General features: G+C 30.5%; 1 protein-coding gene across 2 annotated transcripts in view; it reads right to left on the bottom strand.

Moving 5' to 3' along the window:
* The window catches only part of LOC106679120 (transcription factor Sox-1b), a 299,318-nt gene that overhangs the window by 269,202 nt on the left and 2,407 nt on the right, over positions 1-27,709 (bottom strand). For both annotated transcript variants that reach the window (XM_067051843.1, XM_067051842.1), the window contains exons 3-4: positions 25,064-25,256; positions 10,623-10,720 (exon numbers count right to left, since the gene is read on the bottom strand). In XM_067051843.1, coding sequence (XP_066907944.1) covers positions 10,623-10,720; positions 25,064-25,256 — 291 coding nt within the window. The remainder of the gene's footprint in view (positions 1-10,622; positions 10,721-25,063; positions 25,257-27,709) is intronic.

Raw genomic sequence — 27,709 nt, forward strand, 5'->3', positions numbered from 1 at the left:
GATTACATCAAAAAACGGTTCATGAAGTTCCACTCCCAATTGCCGACAGTTAAAGGAGCAGTGACCTACAACCTGGGAAACCCAACCTCAACCCGAAGACTGAAGCCCAGACTGCTGCAGGACATTCTGTTATAAATTTTAATAAATATAAAATTAATTCATAGTCACACTACCTCTATTTTAATTATTATTATTACACATTTTATTTATTTATTTTATTATTATTATTTTTTCTCTTTTCTTCTCTCGTCCCTTTTTCAAACTAACTTGTTTCTTTTTACTATTAGAGGGCAATTGTTTGTTTTATTTAAGTGTATATCATAATTTTTTTTTTATTAATTTTACATTCCTCTTTGATTAAGAAGCATTATTCTTATCTATTTATTTTATTTTCCCATAATCAACTGTTAAAAATATATATATAATATAACGATTATATCAACCATGTAAGGTTCACCAGGCCGATCTGGTATAAAATAAAATAAAAAAAACTAATTACTATCTCAAGACTATTTTCATATTTCCTATCATCGCAATAACCACTCATATTTCCAATACTAAATATTTTATTAATTTGACGATACGGGTATCTGGAAAGTTCCGATACCTATACCTTGTTATCACATAACATGCATATAATTAAGTATTAAACGATGTATCATAAAAAAATTAAACTAACATTCTGTATGTTGATAGAAAAAAAAATAAATTAGAAATAAATAACGGACAGACTAAAATCACCTCATTAATAAAAATAAAGAATAATGATCCACGAAAAGTAAATAGGTGTATTTTAAGTTATCCCTATGCTGAATTGTTTAGCTTTGTCAGAAAGTGTAAAGCAAACTGTCAATTTTTCAAGTTGCATGTAGGTTGCTTATTGATCTGTGTCCTCTAATTATGAAAAGTAATCAACAAATGCTACTCAATTAATACTAAGCCTCTACCAAATTTTAGGAAATTAAAATTATCACCTAGTTTTTCAGCATAAAAAAGTTTATTAAAAAAATCATATAAAAAGGCGGTTTCAGAACAATAGTGCCATCAGAGGTTATAACGTCAGACAATAACCAAAAAGATGGGAATTCCCACTAGGATTCATTATAATTACGATTATATGGTCTTAAAGTCTAAATAAGGATATTTTGAACTTTTTTGAAAAAAAAGAGATATCGGACTTCTACCAATGAATATTGACAAATGCCAAAATTGTAGATGTTATTTCTACAGAACATTCAGATAAAGTCATAGAAACGAAACATTGCAGGTGGGAAAAAATAGTGTGCTAGAGAAGTGCTTTTTCTTGTCTCAAGGTTTTCTACCACATCTGCAACTCTTGTTCTCTGTTTTTAAGATTTTCCTCATTAATACAGCACCCTCAAATTTAGTAAAGCGGATGAAACTATGTAAGTAAACTGAGTTGTGGTGACAAGAGTGTCATTTTTTTTTTAACGTCATAATTTTTTTTATTTATTCTCTCCCTCACATTATTTACTACGCAGTTTATAGGCATTAATAAAACAAAAATCACTTATTTCTATAGCATCTTCAAATTACGTTAAAGAACTAAAACATTGCAGGTGAATTGAACTAGTGTTCAACAGAAGTACCTATTGGGGTCTCAACTTTTTCACCTACATCTGCTATTTTCTTTATTTTTTTTTTGCGGTTTTTAAGAAATAACTTATTGATATAGCCCATTTGAAGTCAGTTACAGAACTAAAACATAGCAAGTTAGTTCAATAAGTGTGCTAGAGACGTAACTTTTGCAGTCTCAGCTTTCTAACCAATATCTGCTCTTTTTTTTTTGTGGCTGTTTTTAAAAAATAACTTATTTCTACAGCTCATTCTAATTCAGTTACAGAACTAAAACATAGTAGGTTACTTCAATAAGTGTCCAAGAGAAGTAACTTTTGAAATCTCAGCTTTTCCATCCACATCTGATATTTTTTTAGGCTGTTTTGAAGAATTAACTTATTTCTATAGCCCATTCTAATTCGGTTACAGACTAAAACATAGTAAGTGTGCTATAGAAGTGACTTTTCCACCCACATCTGCTATTTTTCCCCATGGATTTTATGTATTTTTAAATTGTGGTTTTAAGTTAAATTAACTCTCAAAGACCGCTGGCATCACATAAAAGGTTGACAAACTAGTAACACAAACAAATAGGTGACAGGTAAGGGGCAAGGATAGTATTACAGGACGCTAAACCCTGACCTCCAGAGATACACACGGCTGTACCGACTTAACCTAGCTAGTATACACTAGTACTTAAACTGTTCAATAGAGAGGATTATAAAAAGAAAAACAAGCCATAAGTTTAAAAAAAAAATCTTTTCAAATATCTCACGAACAACCGAACTTGACCTCGTCACAGTAATGCTCTCTGCATGGTATCATTCATAAATATAATATTTACGAGCCAGAAACCTAATCCAAGCCCCAACATATATCGAAAATAAAATGTATTTCTTTTTTAACTATGTGAAAACATATCTATGTTTTTTTCAACTTCTATGATAAAGTATAATCACTTATCACCCTACATAAGTATCCAAGTTGTTGGCAGATTAATGAGCAAATAACACGGTATTCTTATTTTTGTAATTTATAAAAAAATCTAAAACAATTTTATTTTTCTGTTTTTTTATAAAAATTCGCATTTTAGAGCTATGTACTCTTTTAGACAACTTTTTGATCTATTACCTTTATTTGATAAATTAATTTAATAGATTCCAAACTCACTTTTCTTTCTTTAATTACTATTATTGTACCATTAATTTTACTCCTTACTACCTTAAGTTATGTACAATGTATTTCTAATAAATGTAATTTAACCTCTGTATTAGTCTTAAACTTAAAACAAGTAATTGTAAGAACAGGTGGTTTCTACCTACTTGACTCGCAACCTTTTTGGATTGTGGAAAGAGAAGACAATAGACTTTTATCCTTAACTGTAATCTAACTGTGCACAATGTATAATGTTGCTCAGTTTTCATCTTCAACCAATAGTTTAATATCACCTTTGCTTTTATCATATCCACCGTCTTTATCAACTGCACCCACCTACTAATTATTCTGATAATCAAACTACAGTTACCTTTGTAGATTAAGTATTTCATCTACTTGGCAGATTCATCAATTTTGACTAGTGATTATAAATAGTTTTCATAAAAGTAATCAAAAATTGGGGTAAAATAACTGCCTTTTTTCTTCTCTTGGGCTCTTGTACTAGGACAACCAGGGCCCTGTTTCATAATGAAAGCTAGTAGTATTAGTTCATAGTACAAGTATAGAAACAACGTGGTAATTGCACTAATACTTTTTTTTTATAATAGGGATGACTATAGTGATATTACACAAGTTAAAAAGTAGTAAATTACAAGTTACTATTGTACAAGTCAGTGTAATTGTATTAAGTTAAATCGACAAGACTAATAGTATTAGTTTGCACTTTATTATGAAACAGGACCCAGGCTGTGGCCCCAACAATACTTTAGACAAAGATTTTTTGAAACTTCGTTATTTAAGCCTTGTCACACTATTTAAATAAGGATAAAATCTATCTGATGTTAAAGACTATTAAATTCTACATTGATCAAAATCGTTAAGAGTCGTTTTCGAAAAAATCGAAAAAAATGTGAATAATCGATTCAATAAAATGGCACTTCCGGTCAGTCGATTTCATCTAAAAAATTGCAATAATATTCCAGACATATACTTTTCGGTTTTGAGCTAGGCTTCTGTTCACAGACACACAGATCATTTGGCGAGACTATGTTTTTTGGCTAAAGTGACCTCAAAACGTATTTTCGCCAAAACATTTCCCTTACTATAGATAGAGTAGACTTTGTTGTTGTTGTTTGTTTGTAGACAGTGTTCGTGAAATTGATTATATTAGCGTCAAAATCAATTATGAATAATCCTTTGTAATCGCTTCGACTACAACACCTATTAGCATGTTGGTTAAAGCAATTGATTAATGTTTTTCTCAATCTCGACCTTATCTTTCCCTTATTATTTAAAATCCAATATCTGCATAAATGTTTAGTGTAAACTATTTTTTTCAATACTGTCCAAGATACATCATTGGAATAAAAAAGGATTTTTTCATTTTACACCAAGGGCTGCTTAGAATTTTAATATTAATTGTTTTTCAGAACTCATTTATTACCAAAATATGAGCCAAAATTCGAAAATATCCTGAAAAAACTGTACAGGTAAAATCCACGTTCCCATAAAATCTTCGTTGCTATCTGTTTCTTTACGAAGACTTTCTTCTCTTCTAGTACATTGTATATAAATACAATATACAATAAGACGTGTAAACGCCTGCTCTCAAATAACATTCTGATTGTAACTTAATGATCTGCTTCTGCACAAACAGTTTCTGTTAGCAGTCTTATTGCTGGTTGATTTGACCACTAACATTCTGACAGGATAAGAAAACTGAAATAAACCTATTTTAAATCAAATTTACTATTTACTTCTTCTACATAGATATATATATTCTATAACAGGTTTCGATTTTACGTTTATAAGTCATCACAATTCGAAAAATATCTCACAGTTGAGTACAAAAAAAATATCAGTCATAAAAAATTTTAACAGAAGGCCAGAAGATGTCTTTGTAACTAGACTTGGTAAATTGTTATTTTTATTGTCAGTTGTTTTCAATCGGTAGCGATTCTGTTCGACCAATTAAAACCTAATTAACGAAATCTCCTCAAATCCGTTTTACAACATACAATTTGATTTTTACTTTCATTCTGCTATGAATTTTTTTTTCTTTTTCGCAATCTAATCTGCTTTTCAACGGTAATACACGTTTTGAAGTCCCTTGACCCCATACGATTTTGATTAAACGCGTCCTCATTGAAATCAGTATTTCAAATGACAAATTTTCATAAAATCTTCCTTTAAAGTACTTATTATTTTGTTTATATAAAATAATAAACCATATCTCATTGTCAGTAGCAAAAAAGATGTAAAACTTGAAAAAAATAATTTCAATGTAAGACTTCATACAAAACATCTGATCTCCTCCTTCACTTACCTGAATATACATATTTCATATTCAGTTAGGAGAAGTATTTTCACTAAGGATAATAAAGAAATATTTGTTTTCAAACGTACAAGGAAAAGCCAATTTGGTTTCGCGTTTCTCTGTGACAAACCTGTTATCGAGCATTACACCTACCATTAATCTACCTTCTATAAGATTTTCAGAGTCGTGCGGGTTGGTAACCAAATAGTCACATATCAGTATGCGTATAAGCCTGACAAATTATTACAAACCCAATTCCTTCTTTCCAGGCTCATGATCCCTATCCTCTATATCTCTTTCACCCCTCATATTCCTTCGAATCCGGACACATTCCTCGCAATATTTTATAATTAAACAACCATAATACCACTCGGTTCATCGAGCATTTGTGTATTCGTATACCGTCAATCGAAACGCAAACTGTTACGAACTCTACGTGTAGGTCATAACTGACAGTCCTCTATATGTCACTGTACATTATTTCTGGACAAATCCCGAACTTACGATAGATTGTAAGAATGACGCCCAATTGTTTTTTCAAGATAAAAACACAATTATCTCAAACGTTATTCTATATTGTTCGTTCATATAACTCGAACCGTTCCCTCAGGGTTTCCTATGGCTCATAATACTACTACGTCAGCCATGCGGTCTTGAGTCTCTTCCATAGGGATGGATGACTAACGGATTTAAAACATTTACTTCTAAAATATTTTATATAAAAATCTTCTACCAAGTATATGGATTTGTATAGTTTCCTCACCATTTTGGTTCAATAGATTCATAGTAGATTCATAGTAACCGAATCTATACCAAACCATTCGATTCCGGCCTGAATGGATTTACCTCTATTTTTAACGGCCCAACGGAATAAGAACTCAATCTTTCCACTCTGGTCAGATTATGTGGGAATCTATAGGACACCTCTCCGAGGGTCAGAAATGTTTAGAAAGACAGTAAACGAAAAAAAAAAAACACACGGAATCAAATCTGTTCGTTGATGTCTAAAACTAAAAAAAATACGTCACCTTCAATTGCAAGGGCAAAATGTTTATTTGCTTCCTAAATAAATAGAACATTTCCCGGCATTCAATAGACTGAAAACAAAAAATAATTATAATGTTTACTCTATCTAAATGATTAAATATCGACGCTCTTAGAAAGTCCACTCATTTTCCAATATAACTGAGATGTAATTCGAATATAAGCCTAAAGATTTCAAGAAGGCTCATTAGAGCCAGCAGATTTGCAAACATAAAAGACGACAAGAGGTCAATAGGACGATGACGGATGAAACGAGACGAATCCATGCGAAGTACTTGATGAAGAGGTGGAGGTAAGAAGCGATTAGGGTAGAACCAACTGTCCCTTCCAGGAGGACTATTGTTCCAGCCCTTTGTCAAAGGGAAGGAGGCAAGATTTAGGAGGATCCGCGCCTCCCTTCTCCTCATCGATATCTTCTCCACCCTTTTGTTCTTCGCTCTTCACAATGCTCTCCTTCAATGCCTCCGGAGGGTTCTAGTCACTCGTTTTTTTACACTTAAGTACCCTGTAGTTTCTTCAGGAGTGGAAATTTCAGTAGATAGTCAAAGTTGATGAGCGACCTAATTTTAACAGCCATGGAAGTTGCTCAGTTAGCATTTTAAACAATTTTTTTCAGGCCCAAAAAAAAACCTCAGTGTCTCTTAGAGGATCACGAAATAGAGTTTTATTCGAGAAAATCTAAAATTTCAGCAGGGTACAGAAAATTTGACACAAAGAGCGATAACTATGATAGACCTATTTCTAAAGATAATTTTTTTTAAAACTAATTTATAAAAAATTCGTCAGTGCTATATCTTCGATTCTACTTTTTTCTGTTTATTTCTAAAATAGCAACTTTGTAGTTAAATACTTGATAATTATTCAAATTAAATATCATTACAAAGTTCTTCGTACACAATTTAATTTTTTTTTTAATGATAAGAAGATTGTTGACTATGGATAATATATATATAGCACAAGAGCCGCGAAGAAAAAAAGGCTGTTACCACACCCCAATTTTTGATTACTTTAATGAAAACTATGTATAATTACTAGTAAAAATTGATGAGTCTGCCAAGTATAGATAGGGGAAATAAAAAATGGCGGCAGTTTCTAACCCTTAAAAAACATTAATTTTTCATTCGGAGCTCTATATCTTAAAACTACCAACAAGACTAGAAAACCTAAGAGCACATTATTAAAAGAAGAGTAAATTTGCTGTAATATTTGCCCTAAAAGAGCTATTTACGTCCAATAGTTCTCGAGATATAGCTTTTTAAAAAGCAAAATTTCTTAAAAATCTTCTGAAAGATTAGTAGTTAGCTAATTTATTTTGGGAAATCTATATCGCAGAAACTCTGTAGGTCTCATGATGTCTATTAGGACTCAAATTAAAGCTAGTTTAATAAACTATAAATATTTTTAAGACCTTTACCTTCATAGGAATAGTAATTTTCATGATATTTGCTAAAATACATAGATTTATAGTCGTTCAGACAATAAGTTTGATTTATGAAAAACTTCATTTCAGAAACCATTGAATGTACAGATTTTTGCCAGCGCTCGAATTAAAGCTAGTTAAATTTACTACAAAATAGTTAAATTAGTTAGGTTTATCTATGCAGGAGTAGTAGTTTTCATGATATTTGACAAAATAAACTCATAAAATGTTAATTTATAGTAGTAGTTTGTATAAAATGTTGGATTTTTGAAAAAATATATCTCTAGATCCATAAGACGCACATATGTCTGCCAACACTCAAAATAAGGGAAATTTAACTTTCTATAAAGTAGTTTATGACATTTATCTTAGGGGTAGTAGTTTCTATGCTCTTCTTTAAATGAAATTCTCTTAGGTTTTCTTGTGTTGTTCCTACTTTTTTAGATATAGAGCTTCGAATGAAAAATTAGTTTTTTATCGCTTTGAAACAGCCGCCATTTTTTATTCCGCCTACCTATACTTGGCAGACTCATCAATTTTGACTATTAATTATACATAGCTTTCATTAAATTAATCAAAAATTGGGGTGAGATAACTGCCTTTTTTCTCCTCTCGGGCTCTTGTAATAATAGGACGAGAAGACGGTTGGAGATGCTTCACTGACCGAATCTCCTACCATCTTCTCCTCATATTTAAATTTTTTTCAAAGAATATTCTTCTATTAAATTTTGGTATCCTCATGTTAAAATTATTCAACGAATGTGTTTTAAAGATAATACTGCAATATCGAAAAAATTAATTTTTGATAACGTTGTGACGAAACTATCAAAAGGTTGAAAGAAATGTGTTTTTGTAATAAACAAAAAAAAATATCGAAAGAATCAACAGTCCTAATTTCATATGGGTTTTTTTAACGTGAAGTTGGCCCAGAAAAATAATTAAGGAGTAAACTTTTAAACCAGCAAAGTTTATTATTTTTATAATGATTTAATTCTTAGTTAGATTTGTACTATCATGAAGTGAAACGTCCTCTTCCAAATTCAATTCAATTACATCTAATTTTTCTGCTTGCCGAGTAAAATACGTTTATAAGTAAATCTTGAGAAAGAAATTCGACAAATATGTTGTTTTTTTTCAGGTATTACAGCCCTTTATCTCATACACTAAATATAATTATATACAATTATGAAAAAATTTATACAATCCGTAATTTTTTCTTTCAATACATCTGACTATGCAAATAGTAACGTCGCCAGAGAAGACTAGAAGTACAGGACCACCTTACCCTCTCAAAATTACGTAATAATTTCACTTATCATTATTTTTTTATATTTTTATTGAAGAGAATTAATACAATCTGCCACAAATTAAAGGAATTAAGTATAAGTGTTCAAATATAACACTACACTATAGTATAAAATATATACTATCATTATCAGTTAACAAAATTATATAATGCTAATCTTATGATATTTTTATTTATGCAACAAACGTTGGCAGAGAAAATATTGTGTTATAAATTTCTCAATGATGATTTAAGGTATAACAAACGAATCGGGTACAGTTTATTCTAATTTGTTCCAATGAAGGGACTTCAAAATATTGTCATTTTCCGTCGAAGTTCTCTCGAAAACTATTTTGTTTTTTAAACTTAATCCTAAGCCCGTTGTCGTACAAAAATCGTTTAATAAATTTCAAATACAGAATTACTGGATATAAAAAATTATCAATTATCTCCCAAATTTATTAATTAACACATTACAAGGAAGTACCGGACTCTCCCGGTTGTTATACCAGCTAGTAAAGTATCAGAGAAGAAATTTATCGGTTTTTTTTTTTTTCAACAAAAGAGGATGACCTAAGAAAACAGGAACGCCTAAGCAGTTACTTAGGCACCTTGCCTATCCAACAGACCGCAACCAATTGGTTGGCAACAATAGCTAGGCTCATGAACGAAATATGTAAGGGAGCAGGTCTGAGTCAGTCAGCAATGGAGAGTATTTAAATCATGAAAACACAGTGCCATATTTAAGCTATGTATCCACTAGGTACGGACTCATGGCCCCTCGAATTCCTGTGAGCAGATCAAAATTGGACTCAGCACTTGTATTAACAAAGATTGAGTAGATTATCATGTATATCCAAGGAACACGACGTACTTAATGAAACGAAGTATGAAGGAATAATGCATTTTGTTTGCAATGCATTAAGTTTGCAAAATCAAAATTAAGAAAATATACCTAAATAATTTTTTTTATTTTTGTTACACATATAAAATAAAACTTCAAATTTATCAAGTATATTGTCGCAAAGTTTTTTAGGATATAAATCCTCAAATCTGGCTCGAGGACCCAACTGGATAAAGAAGACGGCCCTGATAACAGGCACTATATTCTTTCGTTCCTTCATATTAAGTAAAAACATTAAGAACTAATTATTGAAAATCTTTTGGCATAGTAAGTAAATATGTTGGTGTAAATTTTATTAATTCGTTTTTTAGTAAACCTACGGGTTATTCACTAACCCCGTTATTAAATATAACAAGGTTAAAGTTTAAGCTGAAGTAATAATTCAAAAATTTGAAAAAAAAACAAAAAAAAAAACGAAAAGTATCAATCAGTTATCATGTTTTTTTTGTTTTGTTTTTTTCATATTTATCATACATGAAGACATATTCCTAGAATGGTCTATAAGGTCCTTTTTAAGGTGACAAAATATATGGAAAATGAAAATGTTCTAGAGAAACAGCCAGAATAACTGATATGAAACCCAAGAGAAGACTTAAAACTACAAAATAAACAACCATCCCGTAGCTTTAGTAAAAAATATGGCAAAGTTTGCTCAATTCAAGTATCGTTTTCAATTAAAATAGCTAACAATAGAACTTGATTACGAAGTTTAAATGAAAACAATGAGAAAATTATTCGTGATGAATTCGAAATTAACTGCAATAGTGTACAAGAAGGTCAAAGTGTTCCTAGAGGCAAAAATTAAATTATGGAAGAATGCTATGAAATCGAAATTAATTCTTTTTTTTTTTTTATTACAATCTGAAGATGATTAGAAAAAAATAAAGATTTATTCTAAGAGAAAAATAAAACTACTCACCCGGATACTTCTTCTTGTGCTCTGCGTCGACCCGCCTCGCTAACGTGAAGTACAATTCCTTTTCATCAGCTGCCATGTCTTTCCAGAGCTTCCCTAACCTGAAAATACACCAAAGCTATCAAACCAGTGATATCATATTTCAGGATAATAATGATGGTAAGAAAAAGTAGGATATGAACGGACCAATTAGCTCTAAGTGTATAATTTTTTTATTATATTTATTTACTTATATTATTTTTTTTTTTTATGAAAGTGTACAATTGTTATTACACACTATTACCCAATGCCCAAGTTTGTGGCAGATTATAATATCATCAATAAATAAAAGTTTGCAATATAAACAAAAATTAATTTAATTTTTTTTTTTTACTGAAACTAATTAACTAGGTAGAAGAGGTGATAAAAAGCTACAGATTAAGGCGACCTCAGCGCCATATCACCATCGTTAGGACAAAAAACTAAGAATAACAAAATTAATATTTAATAATATTGGTTTTTAAGAGTGTTATGGTATTATAAAATTACAACTAAAGATAAGTGGTCTTATAGATTTGATTAATATAATTGAAGATAAGAAGTAGTCCATACCAACACTTCAATATTATAAAGTTCAGATAAATACAGAACTTCAGCATACTAATATATTTTTTTTATTAAATAAATCAAAATTGTATCCTTGTATAGTCTCAACACTTTTTATTACATCAATAGTCCAACGTTTCAGCCATCATCAAGGACAATCTTCATTATAAATTCTCACCTCACATCAAAATTTAAAAATTGTTTTGCAGGCTATTCTGCCCAGGTCATTAATTATAAGTCAAAACACACCCTATTTTTTTAAAAATTCATAAACATTTAAAACTTTTAATTTTCAATTTATCCACACTATCACTACCATATAAACAAACAGAAGATAAGAAGTAGTCCATACCAACACTTCAATATTATAAAGTTCAGATAAATACAGAACTACAGCATGATTTTCAATTTAACTTTTAAAAACAGAAAAATAATTTAGTCAGAATTACGGTGATTTTTGGAAATAAACGACTAATATGTTTCATACTTATCAATAAAGTCGACTTCCAATCATTTCAAATATATTTATATAACGAAAAATATTAAGAGTAGAACCTCATATTGTTGAAGAATGAAATATTAACGCACACTTTATCACTTTATATACAGTGTATTTCAGGAAGAAATTTAAGTGATTACCGAAAATCTAGCTCGACCACCAAGCTCACCTTCGAGTCCCAATCTATTGTCGAGTCATGATTTCTTACAATCATTAAGAAAACTATGTTTTTCCGATGTAAATCTAAATTTCTCAATTATCAACATTTATCACTATTTTCGAAATCTAGGATGAATTTTTCATAAGAAGACCAATTCGTAGGATTATATTTCGTTAGGCGACAATTGCAACAAAACTGAAGTAAACAAGTTGCTGTGAAATCTCAGGCACACATATGCCTATGAACAATATATAATTTCAGTTTCGTAAAACTTTTCGTTTTTGAACTAAACTGATCACGCACAGAACCTTTTGCGAGACCAGGTTATTTGGACACAAACATCTCAAAAAGTGTATTTCCGTCAAAAACAGGTAGGTGAAATTCTGCCTGAAACTCAAACTACTAAATGGGCAGCCATTTTAGTATTTGATTTCAGTTAATTTTCTGATTACCGTATGCTCACACAATGCACCTTCCCTCCTTAAAAACATAAAATAAAATAAACAAAATGTAGAATTTTCGGGCATACAATAAAAACCATTCAAAACGAATGACGCTGGTCAATTTTAGCGGAAGATTTTTACATTGTAATAGGAGGTTGGAGGAGCTTTACAATTCCGGGAGTGCTGGTCTGATTGAGTGAGCTCCTGTCTCAATATAAACAATTTTCCAGGTAGAGTTCACTTAAGAAATGGTTGTTCTATTCTAATTTTTATTATTATTATGAACTAATATTTTCTAACGAATTTGTTGCCGTCTCACAGGAAAATCATCTTATATTTAAAAAATTAATATAAAACTTGAGAAATGATCATTACTGCCAAGAAATATGAATGAGAAAAACGTAGTTTTCTTGGCGAACCCTTTAAAAAATCATACTCTGACACCGTACTGAGATCGGAAGGTGAGGTTGGTTACATTGAACCACATTTTCGGTAAAATATTAATTTTTAGATAGCTAACATTTGATCCTGGAACACTCTTTATAATAAAACTCTTGCTAGTCTATAGAAATGTGCGGAAGAGATATGCCGGTGATGACTTGATATCCATATAAGCACGTATACTACACTAACTTTATTACTATAATATCTTTATTAAAATATATTACAGAAACTTCTAATTTATATTGGGGATTATAAAAACTATAAAGTTAATGAATTTATTAATTAGGTTATTTTGTATTTCAAGAGGTTATTCTGCGTTCTTTTCTTTTTAAAAATACGGTTACTACAACTTTTACTGCTATTGTATTTAATTATGTTTATCCAGCTGTTATTTGCTGGAACCTGTTTCTAGTATAATTTACTGAAATGATAGTACAATAAATAAATATTATGTTTTGTGTTTTTTTTTTGTCAGTGATAAAATCGTCTTAAGTTACTATCTCCCTCTTCCCTTATTGATCAAATAAAATGTATCAACAAATCTTTAATTAAATTATAGGGAATACGGGAATATTAATAATACAAAAAGTTTAAGTGACAAATGAATGTTAGTAAAAAAATTATAAAAACGTTAAACAACCCATTAAGTAGTAAATAGTCATTAAATACCTAGGATTAATGCAATAATAAAACAGGAATACATTTTAACGTTAATTTATAATTATCAGGAATTAATGATAATAAATTCTTTATATGGCTTTAGGTAGACCTGAAGATAGTAAAAATTAATTTAAAAAAAATAAATATAATGATAAAAGGAAGATGGTCCGGGTGCAGTCAAAGAAAACCTCAAATAGTGATTGAACTATTTATGTAGTGTCAACAGTGCAACCACCTGTTGAAGGTAGTCATAAATGATGATTATAAATGAAAAAGAGAAGATAATTTGCGTTAAAAAGTTTTTAAATTTAAGACATAAAAAGTTATGTAAATGTGACATGGGCAATTAGCCTGCAAATAAGATTTTATAAAACAAGACATCAATAGCTAAGGTTGTTTCCTTGAAAATGGCCTGAGGGCCGAAACGTTAGAGATCTTTTTGATAATAAAAGTTGAGAGTAATATGGATCAAAATTGTGTATGTTAATAATGAAATAAATGAACAAGAAGTAAATGAAAAATTAAAAAAGATGTACAGTAGAACGTAAAAACTAAATAAGAATACTAAAAGGTTTTTGACAATTAATGAAAACGGGAAAAAAATAACAGATAAAAAAAGGAAGAAATATAAGATCGAAAAAGGGGATAAGAATAAAATCATGTAAGACCCTTCTTCCATCTTTTAGTTTGAACTGTATTTTATATTTCTTCTTCTTTTATGTGTTTTTTTTTTTTTTGCAGTTTTAATTAATTGTCTAAAACCTATAAACCTTTAATACTCTTATATAATTTTTACGTTTCACTATACATCTTTTTAATTATTCATTTACTTTGTTCATTTATGTTTATATCATTTAAGTCCTTGTTTTGTTTTTTTTACCTCAATATAAATAGATTAATCACTACTTGAGTTCTAAGAGCGCACCCTCACCATATTCCTTTGATTGTCACACGATCAATCAGCGATCTTCCATAAGATAATAATGTGTTTATTTTAATAATGCTATAAATATTAGTCGTTTTTCTTTTTCTTTTTACTTTAAGTTGTTGTTATTAATATTAGTTTTTTTCTCCATATTTTTCTCAAATTATTTATTAATTATGTAAGTCAGTAATTTATTTTATTCATTCTATACATATTAGTTGTTTTTTTCTATTTCTTATATAAGTTATCTATACTAGTTGTTGTTATTAATAATAGTTGTTTTGCTCGGATTATTTTTTCATTATGTAAGTCAGTTATTTATTTTGTCAGTTCTATAAATATTAGTTTTATTTTCTCGATAATGTATTTTCTTTTCAATTACATTACTATTATTATTTTTATTAATTTTTTAAAAATAATTTACTTCCATTATTTAGAATTATTCAATAACTACAACATTATAAATAGTAAGGAGTGTTCTTTTGCACAAGACGAAACTCACACAATATGAATTTAAAAGAAAATCAAATTTTTATAACAACCATTTAAGCCCCCCCTCCTAGGCCGATCTGGAAATAACGAAATAAAGGTATAAAAAAAATTATCTAAATGTCATTGAAAGTATAAACTCATTAAAGATATAAAAACTTACATTGCTACTTAAATTGTCACTGATTTCCATATAAAAACTGAAACGATGCACTTTCCTAATTTTCTCACTATAATGCAAATAGTTATGCATCAGTTATATAATTTATATTCTAGTTCTATATTTTATAGCTTCTATTCCAGCTCTTTCGAACGTACGCTTCTAAAATAACAAAATAAAACTCCGCCATACGTTTCTTCCGAATACTAATTCCTCCTGAACCCATTTATGGTAGAGGCGATAATATGAGAATTCAGTCACGAAGGATTAATGTCCTGGAACGATATTTAAGAGATTATACTATTGAGATGAATGGATTGTCCAGGGACAATGGGCACTTCATTCCAGGGGCACGTGTGTCGTCACGTCCCTCTCGCCGGAAGCTCTTCGTCTCTCTCTTCCTTATCAGGACATACACAGTGCCTTCTTGGTTCTGTTATTTCGTAACTCGGCTGATGCTGTGATATATAATTAGATTATCGCAAACTAAACTTTCGAGTCAAAAGTATGTTACACTAACAATAGAAGTCATTTAAATAGCAGATAATAGCGAATCATATATACATATATAGTTCAATGAAATAATATATCCGAGTTTTAGATGATAATTAAAATAAGGATTAAAGACTGTCCGATTCAACAAGTGTTCCGACAAAAGTCTACAGAACTGTTGCTCATGAGGTGGTAAGGATCTTAGGGAGGAGGGAGGTAGCTCCTGCAAGAAGAGAATATGAAGTTTGATTTCAAGAAATAAACAACAGATTGTCTTTCGGAGAATCTATAAGAAAATGGACAAGGATAATGCGGGGGACACCATTGGAGTCCATTTTGTTGTGGAATCGAAAATGGATTACATGTGACAATCAAGAACTTGCCAATGCCATCTTAATTGCCATCCCTCTCTCACGACGCACAACTTATTCTCACTGTCGACGCGTCCGACTTCGTCGTGGGTGCTGCCTTACACCAGTTGATAAATGATAAATTACAACCATTATGATCTTTTTTCTAAAAACCTCAAAAAAAAAGAACTACAGTACTTATGATCGTGAGCTACTCGCTGCATATTCTGCTGTCAAATATTTTCGACATAATTTAGAAGCATGCACTTTTATAATACACTCCAATCAGAAACCATGCTATAATGCTATAAGCCGTATGCTATCTTTCAGAATCCAAAAAAAAATTCTTCCCGACAGCTCAGACATCTGGACTGCATTAGACAAATCACAATTGACACCCGATATCGAGAATGTCAACTACCGCATGAACGCTACCTTCAGTAGACACTTCCCTACCGTCCATTCACGGCCGGAGACTAGTTGAGTCCTCTAAGACTGTTGAGTGTCACAATTGCTCAGAGGTGATGAGGAATTCCGTGCCAAGATTCTTCGAGAAGGACATTAACTCTCTGTAATATGGAGTTCCAGGAACTGCTGAGTACGTCGCACAGTAGTTGAAAATAGAATATTTTTACATTAAAAAAAAAATGTCAAATATTAAAATTTTCGCCTTACAGGTTTTAAGGCCCATGAGTGAAAATTATGTAAAAGGTGTGCGTTTTAAGTGCGTTTAAGTGCAAAAATTGCCTAATTAAGGTAAGTACAGGCCTGGGCTGTTATTACTTAACGGGAGTACAGTTTTACCATTAATTTCACACTTTTATACAATTTTCTCAAAACCAGCTCTAATATATATATTAAACGTGTCCTATTAATGAACAATCAAGTGGTCATTTAAATTATTAAACAACGATCAACAAAACAACAAATCAAGTCCTATTAATGAACAATCAAGTGGTCATTTAAATATAACTTAACGGGAGTACCGTTTTACCATTAATTTCACACTTTTATACAATTTTCTCAAAACCAGCTCTAATAGTTATATTAAACGTGTCCTATTAATGAACAATCAAGTGGTCATTTAAATAAGCATGGTCTTATCATCATTCGAATAGGGTTTAAATACTGAAGTTTTAATAACCTTAAATTTTGATTATTTAAAAAAAAATAACTTTCTCTCATTGTAAGTATTAATAATCAATGGATGAATATAAAATTTGATAAAGAACTAAACGAGGGTAAATGTTTTCCTATTTCTGTGGTTACTACAGACTTTACGTTAAGTTACTTAAGTATAAAATACATACTAATGAGAGGTATTCCCATCATGAATAATAAAGACATAGCGGTTTTAAAGCGTACTAAAATTAATTTCATCCCCAAGTAGAGTGGTAAGTGGAAGATGCCTGATGCGCGTACCAGATTTTTGTATCTACCTTCATTTCAATAAACACAGCAAAAAAAAATTTTTTTTTTTCTAATTGTGAAAAAATTAATCCATTAGTCTAGTAAATGAATGTTACTAATTTTTATATAATTGCTTCTGAGGTGAGGATTAGAAATGGCCTAAGAAATGATAAGCAGTAACAATAAAATATAAAGCATGAAAATTGTTTAGTTTGGATATTAGGTTTACTTTTTTACTAAGCGTAAAAAATGTTATAAGAATTACATAAATTCCTTTTTTTTTTTTCATTATTCTGTAAGATTTTTTTCACAGAGATAAAAAAAACGGCCTTTTATTTAGAGCGATCTTGCCTCTAAGTGGGTTGCCCGAAAATATTATGAATAAAAGTATTTTGAAGATTTGTCTATTTAATATAGAATGTGCTTCTCCGGAATGCCTAGTTTTTATGTTCTTAGTGAAAACTGAAAAAAATCCAAAATTTGTTCTCCTATTTTCGTTGTGAAATACTGGTTGGCGATGGAGCTAATTCTAAATTTAGATACACCACCCCACCTCCCAAAAAAAATTGAGAAAAAACTTCTATCTTTTTTTACTTGAAAAACACCCCGAAACTCAAAAGACCTAAGAGTCGACAATGAGAAAGACGAAACGTAAATTAAAAACCTATATCAATTAGGACGATCTGTCGGAGGATCAAATATGTACCAAGTTGTGTGTAGACGGATTATAAACAAGTTTAAAAACTTTAATTTTATTTTCTCAGGATCTTTAAAATCTGTAATGACAATTTAAGATAAAATAATAAGAAAGATAAATGAGGTCGTAACAAAGTCAGTTATTTTGTTTTGTTTAACCGGAAAATAAATTAACTTACTGCAAATTTTTTTTTTGTTTCAATTTTCCAGAAAATAAATTCAACATTAATTTTTACTAAGAAAACAGATTGCACAAATGTATTATAAATAGGATACATACATATGTGTTCTATATAGAATACAAATATATTGATTTTATACAGAATACATATCAGTTAGTTTTTAAAAAGATACGGGATTCGTAAATCTAAGATCAAATTAGCGTACTCAAATATTTTCATAGGCTTTGTGGACTCAATCTAACTTCTAAACCTTGCTATCTTACAGGTCAGAGGGAACTTCTCTATACCCATTTTAAAATTTTGATTACGCATATATAATGAAGTTCAAATTAAAAATCAATGAAGCAGGGAAAAAAAAAATGCCTGACAAGGCGAAGATAGTCTCTAAAATCTCTTCACTGAAAAGGTTAAGCAGAATATATCTCTTTCTGTTCCGCTAAATTTTCTTTTACAAGAAATTTATTTTATTATTTAATTGTCAAAAGTAGCTATCTTAGAGTTTATGAAATTCGAGGCAAGATATTAAAATAAGAAACAATTGAAGATTTTTCCCAACATTTTCAGAGAATTTTCGACTTCTTCACGACCATACAAAATTCCTGAATTCTCCGACCAGTAGACATTCTGAATTTATAGATAATTTACGGGAATTGAGTTAGGTTGGAAGATGTGATCCAGCCTCAAATGGTAGTAAACCATGGTTTCCATGGTGCAGTGGCAGGCCACCCGGCAGCTCGATAACTGGTCCTATGGGTGCTTTTTCAACCGACGTAAATTCAAACAGTAAAGTTCAAGGGGACTGACAAATAGTTCTAATTAAAGTTAATCCGGATAAGTAGACTCGTCTCAGTTCCCAAGGCAGACGGTTCACAGACTCGACATGGCCATCTTAATTTCCTTAAACTGCCAACATTCCCGATTACCATATACCACAACCACTCATCCCAATCTTTGTTGGTTACAATAATTCAGGAGAGGGACTAGATGCCTAGAAAACCACTGACCACACAGGATCCACCTGTGTAACCACTATGCTTACATATACAGAGACAATAAAAACAACAACCATTAGGGGTTTGTGCAATAAAATTACATATAGCACATTTCTACAAATTCACCAGTCATGAAACACTATTCAAATTCAAAACTCACTATTACAGAATGCTACCTACTGATTAGTATAGCCTCGACATCCACTGAAAAGGATTCCTTTTTTTTATTTAATTTTTTCTATCCATTTTGAGCGAGCAGAAGTCTAATTAAAGGAGCAGTAATAATAAAACAGGTAACCTTAATTTATTTGAGTTAATATGTTTTTCTTCAATAATAAAATTTTAAAGAATTTATGTAGTAAGGGAAAGCAAAAAGTAAACACTGCTCTTGTCACAGATCCATAAAAGCACAGGGAAGAGGCAAGGTTAAATTGCATTGCTAAAAAAAGTAATAATGGGCTTTTAAAGTGAAATGGGAAATTCAAATATACATAAAAAGAATATCTGAGTATACACACTCTTATGTACTCTTACAAAACACTAATGTCTGAGTTTTCAGTTTAAGAAATATTTCATGATTTCAAAAACACCTCTGAGCATTGTATGGGAAAGACAAACAAACAGATACAAAGCAAACTGTATGAACGAGTGTATGTTTAAGAAAGAGCTTGAATTCTAAAGCATAGGTGAATATTTTTAAATAAGGAAAGATCCTGAATCCCTCTTACTATATAACAATCTTAAATCTGTGCTCAGATAGAAAAATGTTAAAAGTCACTTTTACAGTTCTTTGTAAATGTAAAAAAAAATTACCATATGCAATTTTTGTATTTGACTAACGTAACGTGCTGCGACTAGTCACCTTTTTCTCTTTGTAAACTTACAAATTTTTGCTACCTATACATCAACAAAGGACACATCAGAAAAAAAATTAAGGAAAAACTGGCTAGTAGAATGTTGCCATTTGAGGCAATAATTATGTTATAACTTAATAAGTATTTTAACTAAATTAAAATAGTTTATTTAACATTTCAACATCAACAACAATAATAAATAAAGTGCTATTTTATTTGGATTAAACAACCAAGTGTATTACACTGCAAACTACTTATGGAATTTGGGTATTATTTATAGCAAATTAAAATTTATCTTATTTCACATATGATACTGCAGTTGTGGAATAAAAGCTATAAAGAATGAGGGTAAAATGAAAAGATATAACTTAGTTCAGATTTCCAAATTCACTCTATATTTAAAGTAGGTTAGGTTCTATTTAGACTTTATAAACATGAGTCATGATACAAATCATAAGGACACAAACTGATTATTTAACAGTTAACTACACACTATACTCTCGAATATCAAAGGTCGAAAATAAGGAATCAAAAGCAGTCCTGTTATAGGAATGTAATAAAAAAAAAACTTTCCTTTTTTCTTGAATTCCAAACTTAATAGGAAATTTCAGTTTTAACTATAGATCTTTTAGAACTTTTTTTTATACAATCAATAATATCTATTCCTTCATACTTGACCTGAAGATTCAAATTAATGCATTTAATTTTAAAAACTCTATGTACTTAAGTTAAAAATTTGTGAACAAAAAAAAATTTACAGCTTTGAGGATGAATTAGTCTAGAACAAATGTACCCCTCTTTAAATTCCGGTTTAAAGATTATTAAAGAAATTTCGAATCTAACCGAATTTCGAATCCGTATAGATTGGTGCCCCCGAAAACAATGTGGCCAAGATACAAAAATACCTAAATAAGGTTTTCAGAATCACCTCCACCTTAAAATAATTCATAAGAAATAACTAATGAGGCAAAAAACTGGACACTCCAAAAATTGATAAATATATTTCACTGTAAGCTCAAACCTATATGTTCTAATGGAATAGAACATATATCATGCAATAGAGAAAATAATTTGTGAAAAACAACTAATTAAAGATTAAAATGTTACAAATCATGAGATGTGTTGATCTTTCCTTACTTTAACAGTTCAAAACCTAAAACTTTGGGCAAAACATAGAGGTGCAGGACCAAAAAAATCTTTCTTTTTTTATACTAGTTCAGAAAAAAAAAGAACAATAGGGTACTTTTCCCCCTGTTTGTGTGGCATTGGCTTATTCAATACAGCCAAATATTAATTAATTATATTCTATGAAATCTCTTTGGACATTTTGCCCAATCCCTTTCTTACTGCTATTATTTATTAAGTTAAATATATCTGTTTTACTATTATACTCTACCACATCTTTATCTAGTATACATTTTTGTTTATATATTTCAAATATTTATGGATGTAACATATTTTTGCATAGTTTTTTACTTTTAATATAATACCATAAATAATATTTTGATTGGTTTCTAAATCTTTGAAAAATATTTCTCGTGTTTTTTTGTATGTACATTACCAGACATTCAAGTACAATATGTTTAAGGGTCTCATTTCCACTACAATTTTGCATTGAAAAGTTTCAGTTAAGCCTATTTCGTGGAGCTAGTTATAGCAAATTTCATGATTCCTCCTAAGTCTACTTTAAGGTTTTATATTTTCCCCTATGTCTGCTTGTGAGAACCAAGGTTTTTAAAAAATATGAGGAAATATGTTGTTATAGAACTGCCTGGTGGGGTTCAACCAATATTGTTTTAGCCAGTTTTCTATCTGATAAAATTTAGTCATTTTATAATAATCTGAGTAAGACAATTTAGTGTTTACCGGATGACCTGCTGTAACGGCTAATTTAGCCATTTTATTTACTGCCTCATTGTCTAGAATCCCAACATGACCCTTCATCCACTTAAATATTATTTGTTGATTTCCTTTTATTGCTAGATGATGTTTTTATTATTATTTCCATTTGGGTATTACTGATATTTTTGTTTATATTATTATTTTGTGATAGTAATGCACTCCTACAATCTGTTAAAACTGCGAAATTATATTTTGTGGATTAATATTTGGATAATTCTATAAATGTAAGGAACAATTCTTATAGCATAACAGGAATTCTTTTAGGGAACTAGTTATTTATTGACAAAATGTGCCACAGTTACGATCAAAAAAAGAATCCATATGCTTTAAGGTGAAAAATGGTTTCCTATACTTTAGATGATAAAAATGATATTTAAACAAGATGTATTCCATTTGAAAATGTTGGAAGGGTTGTCATTCGCACAATATAACAATTAAACTTAATTCAAGACAAAAACAATATAAGATTAAAGTAAATAGTCCCATAAATGTTTTACTTGTATACAATTTTAAAACATTACATTTAAAAATAATATATTATAATAAGAAAACATCCATGAGTAATTGTTATATTGATTAATCAGTATATACAGCATGTTGTATACTTTAGTACCATTGACAGAAATTACTGTATTTTCAAGCCAAAGATGTTAATTTACCAACAATTTAAAATCAAAATAAATTGCATTCCATAATTTTAAATTATATATATATATATACATCTATATGTTCACTGAAAAGTGCAGAATCAGATATGAAAAAAGACTCTGAATTTGGTAACACTATTAATTAATTAAATTCTTATAAATAACACTCATGCATTATATTTTCAGCACATCACAAAATGAATCAACTGCCAAAATAAGGTGATCACTACCACTAATAATAATACTGAAAAACATTTTAGTGTATTGAGAATAGAGCTTAATGAAATAATATTTCAGGGTTGAAAAAGAAGTACTGCAAACATTTATCACTCATAATATCTATTTATTAATTTCATCAAAAAGTAGTCAGCATTATATGTGTTAGAAATAAAAATTGGAAGATAATTAGAGAAATAGTAAGCTCCCATATATATTAAGTTTATTTATAAAATATGTGGCAAATATTTTGACATTGAGGAATAATATTATTTTTCTTGGGATTCATCATCGTCTGTGGCGCTACAACTCTTGTAGAGTCAAGGCCTCCTGCAACTTCGTCCGCCAGTCCTCTCCTGCTCTCCAATTGCGGATTTCCAAGATAGACCTGGCATCCGCTGCCACTCCATCAATTCATCCTACTCTCCTTGTACCAGATATCCTTTTGTCCAGGATCATCCTAGGAATCTGATCCTGGGTCGTTCTTAATACATGGCCTGCCCACCAGAGCCGTCTCACTTTGATCACCCTTACAATATCCCGGTTCCTGTAGAGACCTGCCAGTTCAGCATTTCTTCTCATCAAATTTCTTGGGATTGGCAAAACAATTATGCCCACCTATTGAACATGTTCTTGTTTGATTTTAAGGGTAAAAAACTGTAGTTAATAAATGCGATAAAAAATGCAATGTATTCTGTAAGGGTAGAAAAAATCTAATGAGGAAATGTAAGAAGGTGGTATATTTTTCAACTTGCATGGAATGGGCTTTTGCTGCAGCTTTACCAACCTTCTTGTTTCCAGCGATGATTGAGAACTAAGAAAAAATTAATCATTCTAAAATCAATTTCAATTTGTTTCATATAGTTTTTTTTAGACAAAAGGATTATCTGATAACTATTTGAAAAGGGGTTTGAGGAAATTCAGAGAGTTAGATTAAATTATGTTTTTCAATTGATGTCAGGGCTAGTTGGAATTCTTTTGAAATTGTTCTTTCAGCAGTGACAACACTTCAAACACCATCTGTCTTGTACTTCATCACTCTGTTGCAATTGAAGACTATGCTTGATGTCAAGTTGGTGTGTCATATGCTCATTACTATTTTCGAATTGGAATGTTCATGTCATTTCTTGTGGGGAATATTCAAACACTTGGAGATTTTTAGAAACTGGCAATGTCCACAATAGTAAATGCTTCTAGGATTTATGAAGCTGAACTCAATAGCTGGTCATCATTACCTTCATAATTATAAAAATGCAGAAAAAAACTGATGGGGAAATGTAAGAGGGTGATATATTTTTCAGCTTGCATGGAATGGCCTTTATGTGCAGCTTTACCTACTTTTTTATTTCCAGAGATGATTGGGAACCAAGAACAATATTATTTAAAAAAGAAATTTTAATTTGTTCTATGTAGTTTCTTTAGACAAAGGGGTTATCCGAAAACAATTTGAAAAGGGCCATGAAGAAACTCAGAGAGCTGGATCAAATTAGATTTTTCAATTGATGCCTGGTCAAGTTGAACTAATTTTGAAATTGTTGTCTTTCCAAAACAGTAAGTAATTCTTCGATTTATGAGCCTGAACTCGTTTTTCTCTCCTAATTTTATCTGTATCAGTAAGCTCAAGGTGAATTATTTCACCTGAACAACAGGAAGGATTAATTAGGTATTTCAATATTTCAGGGTCTAATATTGGTCAATAAAAAATGTTAACCAGTTTATATCTGTTGCCGAATAAAAGTAAGACAAAAATAAGGTCTTTATTTCGCACAATAATGTTCATTGCTTATAATACCATTTTAAATAAGTAGTTTTAGATGCAAATTCTAGTAGTATCTTCTTCTTCAATTCTAAAGCAATATATTCACCAAGTTCTCTGCTCATTATATTTTAATCATGACAAATATAATACATAAATATTAAAGTACTAGAATACAGAACATTAACTTTATTACCAAATAAAGATTCTTTTTCGATACTTGACCCAAAACTACAAATATAATTAGAGGAATTTACATAAATATTCAAGTTTTATTTATAGTTAATCTACATTAGATATACTTAATGTAAATTTATGATATGCAATTGAATAGCAATGAAGTGTCATTTTTATTGACTTTCAATAGATGTGAAACCTAACATTTCAGTAAAATTTGAAAGGACACTTAAAAGTACTAAAATAAGTGTAAGGGGACATTTTATAGCTGAAAAATACATTATAATGACTAAGTGTGTAAGTATGAACTAAGTTTATTGGCAACGATGGTAAGATTTTTTTTCAGCCGAATTCCAATTTGGAATAAGAAGCTTATGTTAGATTATTTAAAAAGGTTCTATTTACCTAACACTGATCTGCTTATTACTTTCGCTGGGATGATCATGAGCCAGTTTCTTTCTCCAGGTGTTTGCGTAAATCATAAAAGCATTGGGCGGGCGCGGGATCTTGATGTTAGATTTCACTAATCTGATACCGTTGGTCTGCCCAGTTATGTCATTTACAGATATTACTTTGGCACAACTGGGTCCAGCCTTACCTGTAAACATCCATAAAAAAAAAATTTATTAGTAAACCTCTTATAAAATTTGTCATAACCCCTATATATTTCCATACGTTCATTTTATTACCATTATTTACATTTTATGATGTGGTGAGTGTTTTGTAAAACCGTAGAGTGTATGAAACACATCACTTGGTAGGCTACTACCTTTGCTGGGTACTCTAATTCTATGAACTCAATACGAAATTTCGTTAGAGTATAGTTTTAGTAAAATTTATAAACAATATTTTGGAATGAAAAATATAATTAAGTATATCACAAATTTTTAAAGTGGCACTGTTATGTTTGCAGAAATGATTAAAAGGTAAATATATAGTTATATTTTATAAGGTTACATAGATTTAGAATTAAATCCTAACAGTGTCAATCATTACCTACATCGTTGTTCAATTATTGATTAAATGGATGAAGTATTTTTTTTTTCTAGTTTTTTCTCAATCACATATTAATTCAAATGTACAAAAAATGATTTTACATAGATAGTCGCCGGGTGTTCTTAAAAAGGACCATTTTCCACCAAAACAATATTATGTCAATACACTCTTGCTGCAAATAAGTTATTTCAATAAAAGCAATCAAAAATATAATTACTGATTGAATGAGATTTTTCCTTAGATTACATCTTTACTTTTTTATTTAAATAAATCTCTGTTCTCGTAGTTTTTTTTTTCAACGTGTCAGAATCATAGGGAACGAGTGGGTCAGAAAGAAAAATCGATAATTATAACATTGTAATCAGTTAAGATCAGAAACAAATTATGAATATGTTGCACTCCAACAAAACCAATTAAGACATTATTGATAAACATGAGGAATGAACTAAAAAAAAAAGGTCAAATATTTGCTTCCGACGCCTACCTCCATATTTGACATGGGAAAATTCGAGAATAATCGCCAATAATTTACCAACCACATTACATGTCCAATAAAGATTTTGGAACATATTGGTCTAAACTGGATACGGACGGGTCTGTTTCTAACCTTATTAGGGGAGCCCCTTCAGAGAGAGAATACCACCCAGCCCGCAGAACACTTGCTCTTGTTTTGAACATTGGACTTGATATCTTTTTAATACACTAATGATCCGATTCATGAAGAATATTTTGACATATAGGTTAACTTTATAAATAATAGATTAACTTTATAACCTTTAAAGAAGTTTTGATGTTTTTTTTCGACTGTTGTGTTTGTATTGATGAAAATAATCAGGAGACATAGTCATAGACATTTAGATTGTTTATATGCTGACGTTTCTACCTCAACATGTGGGTCTTCGTCAAGGCGCGTGCAGCAAAGGTGGGTCAACAACTGGGAACAACTATTGTTTTTAGTCCAGTCAAAATACGCTCAAATTCCGCTCGTGCTTAAATTAAATCCGATAACAGATTCTGGTTATTCGCACCTCAAAAAACCCTAAAATGCTAATTTTTAGAGCAACAGAAAAATAAATTTTTTTAACTCATCGCATTTTTGAAATTCAAAACAGTGTGATAACTTCAACACGAATCAACCAAACTAAACCAAGTGACCTGGAACAAAAATACCAATTGTATGAGTCGAAAGAGCTAAAATTCAGCTTTCCAATGGTTTTTGTTCGGGAGTTTATTTTAATTTATTTTTCTCGTAACGAGCAGCAGAATCATTGCTCAATGGATATGAGAGATTTCATTGGTTAGTGCCAAAAAAAAAAGTCAGGCAGTTTCTTGAAGTAACTTTGGCATGAGACAAAATTAATTGGCCTTAGAAACTAGCCAGAATTTTGGAATAAAATGTCTAGTGTGACGCTCTTTTTTTGAGATATGAGCTAAAAATGAAAAAAGAGACCTCTTAGCCTCCTCATCACCACCTCCCAGCAACTGAAATTGACAGGAATTAATAGGACGTTGTCCTATCCCAGTGGCTCCCAATTCATGGCAGTCTGCGGCCTTCATGCCTGAAACTGGATTGAACCATATCCCACTCCAGTTCTGACTTGGGACAAAGGAGAGTCCCCCTTGGGGAAATATTTGACAATTAGGTTGCTAAAAGTGCATTCGGAGGCACTTTAATTTAATAACATATTTATCACTTGAAACCTCGCAGCTACCACTACATCAGCTAGTGCTTTACACAGTTCTGAAACCTGTGGTGTATGGTGGGGGGAGGGACTGCCCCAGGCGGCACTTTTAGGGGACGGCGAAATTTCAAAATAAACGATAATGTATTTGAACTATTTCATTTCATGATTTTTTTATTTGTAACCTGTACAATAAAAGATAAATATGATTGTCTTTGTTAAAACGCTCTTTAGAATTACAGAATATTTTAGTCTTTTAAATTGAATAAGGGGGCAGCGAAATCTTCCTCCACCTGCGGCTGACACCCATGCTACGCCATTCCTTGAAACTTTTGGTACTACGGGAATTAATGAAACTCGAAACCTAATTCTA

This window comes from Halyomorpha halys, unplaced genomic scaffold, assembly GCF_000696795.3.
Source record: "Halyomorpha halys isolate HHAL.00 unplaced genomic scaffold, Hhal_1.1 Scaffold177.1, whole genome shotgun sequence".
Lineage (NCBI taxonomy): Eukaryota > Metazoa > Arthropoda > Insecta > Hemiptera > Pentatomidae > Halyomorpha > Halyomorpha halys.